Source organism: Amblyraja radiata, chromosome 25 (genome assembly GCF_010909765.2).
Source record: "Amblyraja radiata isolate CabotCenter1 chromosome 25, sAmbRad1.1.pri, whole genome shotgun sequence".
In the NCBI taxonomy this organism is placed as follows: Eukaryota; Metazoa; Chordata; class Chondrichthyes; order Rajiformes; family Rajidae; genus Amblyraja; species Amblyraja radiata.
The window spans coordinates 25,139,375-25,145,374 of NC_045980.1; the positions used below are offsets into that span (position 1 = coordinate 25,139,375).

Consider the following 6,000-nt stretch of genomic DNA (forward strand, 5'->3'; position numbering starts at 1 on the left):
TTGCGTCCACATGATTGGTCCAGTTAATTGTCTCTGATCCATAGCAAACCCCAGAATATTATTGGTGTCTAATATATATCAGGGGCCACTGAGTATTGTTTAAATGGTTAGACTCTTATTTGATCAGAATTATTACTGTCCTTGTTACTCTGCTGCTTCCAATCAGTGTTAAACATGAATTCATCAGTTGAGGGAGGATTGTCCGTGTTAAATCAACCATTTTTTCCTAGCCCTATCCCCATAGCTAAATCCCTTCCATCACAGCAAGTCTGATTGCTGCAAAATCTCATTATTGTGAAGAATGTCATGGTTGTTTTAGCAAGTTGTATCTTGTTTTACTATAGGGTGATTTCACGAAAGGTCACTGGAGCGTAAATCCCCACTCACGTGACCGAAAATTTTAACTGGGGGACAAGCGTCACTTCCGGTACATGTTAGTGGATGGGAAAACACGCACTTTCACACCTGTTAAAAACATCGAAAACGGCCAGGTTTTGAGCTGCAATTTACGGAGCCAGTCGGGGTGACCGTGAGGAACATCTACCTAAATTTACAGTCCAAAAAAAAGATAGAAACTAAGGTAAATACAAGAGCGAGCTGAAGGTGTAAACAAGGCGGAAGTGCTAGCGGACTTTTTTCTTGGAGATTTAAAGATCCAAAATATCGGGAATTATCGCGTTTACTCGCTGCATTTCATCAAAAGTGGCATTATTGACTTTTTATCTTTATTCATTTGTTATATGAAAAGTATTAAAAGTTAGAAACCCGTCAGTAAAATTGCAAAATCGCCCATGGATCTCGGGTGGGTTTTAACATGCAAAATGAAAACGCTTCTGAAGCTCCATTTACCATTTAAATAATCGTAATCTTGCATCTCAGTAAAATTGATTTCCAAACGCATTGAGAGTTTACGATTATTTAAATGGTAAATGGAGCTTCAGAAGCGTTTTCATTTTGCATGTTAAAACCCACCCGAGATCCATGGGCGATTTTGCAATTTTACTGACGGGTTTCTAACTTTTAATACTTTTCATATAACAAATGAATAAAGATAAAAAGTCAATAATGCCACTTTTGATGAAATGCAGCGAGCAAACGCGATAATTCCCGATATTTTGGATCTTTAAATCTCCAAGAAAAAAGTCCGCTAGCACTTCCGCCTTGTTTACACCTTCAGCTCGCTCTTGTATTTACCTTAGTTTCTATCTTTTTTTTGGACTGTAAATTTAGGTAGATGTTCCTCACGGTCACCCCGACTGGCTCCGTAAATTGCAGCTCAAAACCTGGCCGTTTTCGATGTTTTTAACGGGTGTGAAAGTGCGTGTTTTCCCATCCACTAACATGTACCGGAAGTGACGCTTGTCCCCCAGTTAAAATTTTCGGTCACGTGAGTGGGGATTTACGCTCCAGTGACCTTTCGTGAAATCACCCTATAAACATTGGAGTCATATTGCTTTATCTTGTAGATTTTTGCTAAATGCATTTTGCTCAATTAGTTATAAATCAATTTATTGATTATCTCTGAATTCTTCTTCTTTAGGACGAGAAGCAAAGGATTGAACAGCTTGGTGGATGTGTAGTATTTTTGGGATGTTGGCGTGTAAACGGAATACTTGCAGTCTCTAGGGCAATTGGTAAGTTTTTTTTTTAGTGGTGATGTGCTAAATATAACAGTTGGCCATCTTAAACTATCAGTGAATGAAATGCACCAATTTTAGCAAACCTAACACCAAAAATTCAGCTCCCTGATTCCTCAAAAAACTTGTATTATAAATCTCTAAAAAGAAACTACAACAATAAACAAAACTGCTACCTGAAAGAATCAGTTTTCATTAATGGTAGATAAAAGTGCTGGAGAAACTCAGCGGGTGCAGCAGCATCTATGTCCAGCACTTTTGTCGCTCCATAGACACTGCTGCACCCGCCGAGTTTCTCCAGCACTTTTGTCTACCTTCGATTTTCCAGCATCTGCAGTTCCTTCTTAAACAGTTTTCATTAATATTTGAAATAAGCAAGTACGGGTCTGGTATTGTCCCATAGATGATTTATTTATTTTATCACATTTGCTCCTTCATTCAGAACACCCCTTTGAGTGACAGGCCAACGTTGGGCCTGCAAACGACTACAGGAGGTATCTGATGGGACAAGTGGAAGGGTGCTTTGTGAGATCACGCAAGCCTTCTGTCATTTACGCTGGGCTTTTATATGCTCGAGATTCATATTCTTGATATTTTCAGTATCATGCCAACTGTTCTTTGAGTGGTTGTGGGCAATGGGATTCTAGGTAATCAATGGGGATATTGCATTTTTTCAAGGTGTTTTGAGTATAGCCTCAAATCTATTCCTTTGGCTTCCTGTTAATCTTCTTGGCTAACATAACACAGCAGAGTGAACTCAGGTTTGTAGAAAGTGCAAAGTGGACAGCTGACCAAAAGATCACTGAAGAAGGTATTCTGGAGGTGACAAACGAGAGCTTTAACCACGGGTGAACTGTAGCTGTAGTAGTGCCCCAAATGTTTCTGAGATGCAAGTAAGTATATCAAGTCCTAGTGTGGTGTTTTCTCTTGTCCACTGTTATGATATTTTTAATTTTCTAGGGGATATTGACCAAAAACCGTACATTTCGGGGGACGCGGATTGTGCCACGTTCAAACTGGATGGCAGAGAAGACTACGTTATTTTAGCCTGTGATGGCTTCTTTGATGGAATTGAACCTTCCAAGGTTGTGCACATTGTACAAGAGCACTTACTAGAAAACGCAGGTGATGGCAGTTCTGTTGCAGAGACGCTTGTAGCAGCTGCAAAAGAAGGTGGATCGAATGACAACATCACTGTGGTGGTGTTCTTTCTACAAGACCCACAGGTCATTTTAAAGGACAGCCAATCGCAAGTGGGCAGTGAGAATGCCGGTCTGGACAGTAAGTGCCCCCAAGCCAAAGGAAACTCTGAAACAGTTAATCTTCTCAAGTGAGGTTAAAGATAGCCAGACAAATTATATGACTTGCTGATGGCTGACTATCATTTAGTCGTGATCATGAGATCATTTAACAGTGTTACATTCAGGGAATATATTTTACTCGGTGATGCCAAAGAATTGGAGGGGAAGGGTATTGGTGTTAAAATGCCCGCATCTTGGCAAAGCTATGCCTGCAGTGTGTATAACAATCTATTTTAATCTAAAGTCTCCTGTATGACCTTTAATAAAAAGGTGTCTAAACTCAGTAATTGAGGGTGCAAGAAGCTTCAATGGGAAAGGCGAGTGGTGGCCAAGAACAGCGGTCACGCCATCGCACGTTTTCGTAAATTCCAGGCTGAAAGGCTGGATTTAAGCCTGGTATTGCTTTGCTTTGACTTTTATGGAGAACATATAAATGGAAAGTGTTCCCTAATCCTGTTCACCAGAATGGATGCTAGAATATTACGACAGTATTTGGTCTGATTTCAGACATGAGCTATGCCTAGAGGTTGGAACGTTGCTTTCAACTTCCTCCAAACCAACAAAATTGTGCCATTCGCACTACACCTGTTTCACAACCTCTTCTGTTGCAAGCTTTCCACAGCAACTAACCCAAAGTTTTGGGAGCAAGCTATTTCATTGGTTTATGCTTTAAAATTAAATAAGAAGATATTTAAAGCTGAAATCAGTGATTGCAAGTAACAATGCCATGAAAGTTGGATGACCATTGGGGGATATTGTGAGATTATTTTTATATTATCTGGAAGTCATTAATGTCCTGCATTACAAAGCATTTTATTCCACTTTCTTTTACTTGTGTAAATGAACCATCGGTGATTAATAGAAAAATTCACAATGGGTTTTATGTTTGGGCTATTCTACCATGCTGACCAAGTTCTGTGTGGTAAAAATGCAAACTCATCATTTTTTCAAAATTGTTTTTTCATGTTTGCAAAGTTTTCAAGCACCCTTACGTACTGATTTTCCTCAAGCGAAAAAAAAAATACAGGTTGACAATCTAGTGCCTTATTCTGATCTGTGTGTAGTACAAACTATGTAATAATTTGTACTGTTCCACGGATCCATTGCAGACTGTTTAGTGCCTTATGCATCTCTGCACACCTATGGCGATGGTATTTGTTGTGCACTGTAGCATTGCTTCATTGCCATTTGTTGGGAGAGAAAAATATGAGATGATTTTATTTAGGCATTTTATTTAATGCTGAATTTGTAATGTTCAGTCTACTGCTTGTGTTAAAGAATATAAACACATGTGAATGTATTGTGGTTTTAAATAAAAATAACAACTGGAATTGACCTGTTGTGGAAATATTATGGTTTTCACAACAGTGTTCTAATAACTGAATGGTCTTCGATACTGTGCATTTGAAAAACTTTGCTCGCCCAGAATTCTACAACCAACTGCCCAGAATTTGCATAACATAATAAGTAATGTACACGAGTCCTCAAAAGCATCTAGGACCCTCAAATATGGTTATTTAATAAAATATTAAAAGTCAATGTGCAAAGAAGTTAAATGCATTCCCAACAAACTGGATTATCAAGTTTTATTTGAAACTGGAAAAAAATGATAATGGCGGATGTTTAACCAGGATTTGTTGAGAACTGATGATAATTATGTGTACACGTAGGGATGAGGGCCAGTGGATGCTAGTAGCCTCCAATACTCTCCACTGCCCCACTACCAAGGTTGCCATTTTCTATGTGTTGACATGTTGCTGTCTTTTGGGAACTACTGCTGCTGACTCCATTCTCAACAATTTCCATCTTTTCATCCTTGGACCCTCATGAGGGAAATCTCAAATGATTCCAAGTATTGCACCCAACAACATAAGATACAAAATGCTGGAGTAACTCAGCGGGACAGGCAGCATCTCTGGAGAGAAGGAATGGGTGACATTTCGGGTTGAGACCCTTCTTCAAACTTCAGACCCTTCATCAGTCTGAAGAAGGGTCTCAATCCAAAACAGCATCCATTCCTTCTCTCCAGCGATGCTGCCTGTCCCGCTGAGTTACTCCAGCATTTTGTGTCTATCTTCTTTTTAAACCAGCATCTGCAGTTCCTTCCTAAACAAAAGATACAAAATGCTGGAGTAACTCTGGGACTGGTAACATCCCTGGAGAATGTGGACAGGCGGTGTTACAGGTCGAAACCGTCCATCAGGGAGTACATTTAGCTGATGTAAGAATAGGAACAGGGGGAGAACATTCAACCTCTCACACACGCTGTCCCATATTAGTGCTTCCTCTGTAATTTAATTTGGTTAGCTTTTCTTATCTCGATTTGTACAATTTTACCCAGATAACTTATCCTTTTAGATGATGTCTAGGGTGTGCCTTCTGACCTTATTAGCATCTCCCTGCTGTCAGACTATTCACAATAAAGAAACTTATTTCATTAGCTTTTCTTATCTTGATTAGTACAAATTTACCCAGATAACTTCAATCTGTAGCAATGTTTTGCAATGTTTTTGCAAAATTCAGCTGATTATGTTGCCCCAGAAATAAACTAGAACGGAGGCAGGACTTTTATGCAGAACATGACCACATAGTTTTGCATTCCTACCTTGTGTCCGATTATCGATCGCAGCTCCAAAGCTTCCAATTCCAGCAGTTCATCTTGCTTTAACTTGTTTTTGCTGAAGCTTTGTTGACTAAGATTTGGAAACCTCAACAATTTGTCTTTTTACAGCTAATTCCATCATTGCATAATAGTTACTGGTCTCTGCAATTAGCATATGTCACTTTTTAAACTTGATAGCTTTTTTCAAAGGTAAAAATGTATCATTTTTTTCTCATTGCATGATTATCACTTTTAAACGCCCCATTCTGCTCACACATTGACTGCATTTTGTTAACCATTTATTCTCCCAATTTTGTAATATTTAATGAGTTTGCAATTTTGAGCTTCTAGATTATTTTCCAATGTAGAAAGGGGTTCGCTGGCATTCTCCCCAACATTCCTCTACGCTGTAACATGAATTCTCACTCCCAGTGGTTCCAGTTTGAATGCAGGTCCCACA

At 39.1% G+C, this 6,000-nt stretch overlaps 1 protein-coding gene across 1 annotated transcript in view; it reads left to right on the top strand.

Moving 5' to 3' along the window:
• ppm1f (protein phosphatase, Mg2+/Mn2+ dependent 1F) overlaps window positions 1-4,477 on the top strand; it is a 29,808-nt gene extending 25,331 nt beyond the window's left edge. Inside the window, exons 6-7 of the mRNA XM_033043520.1 lie at window positions 1,541-1,634; window positions 2,598-4,477. Of these exons, the coding sequence (XP_032899411.1) occupies window positions 1,541-1,634; window positions 2,598-2,971 (468 nt within the window). The 3' untranslated portion in view covers window positions 2,972-4,477. The remainder of the gene's footprint in view (window positions 1-1,540; window positions 1,635-2,597) is intronic.
• Window positions 4,478-6,000: the final 1,523 nt, after the last annotated feature.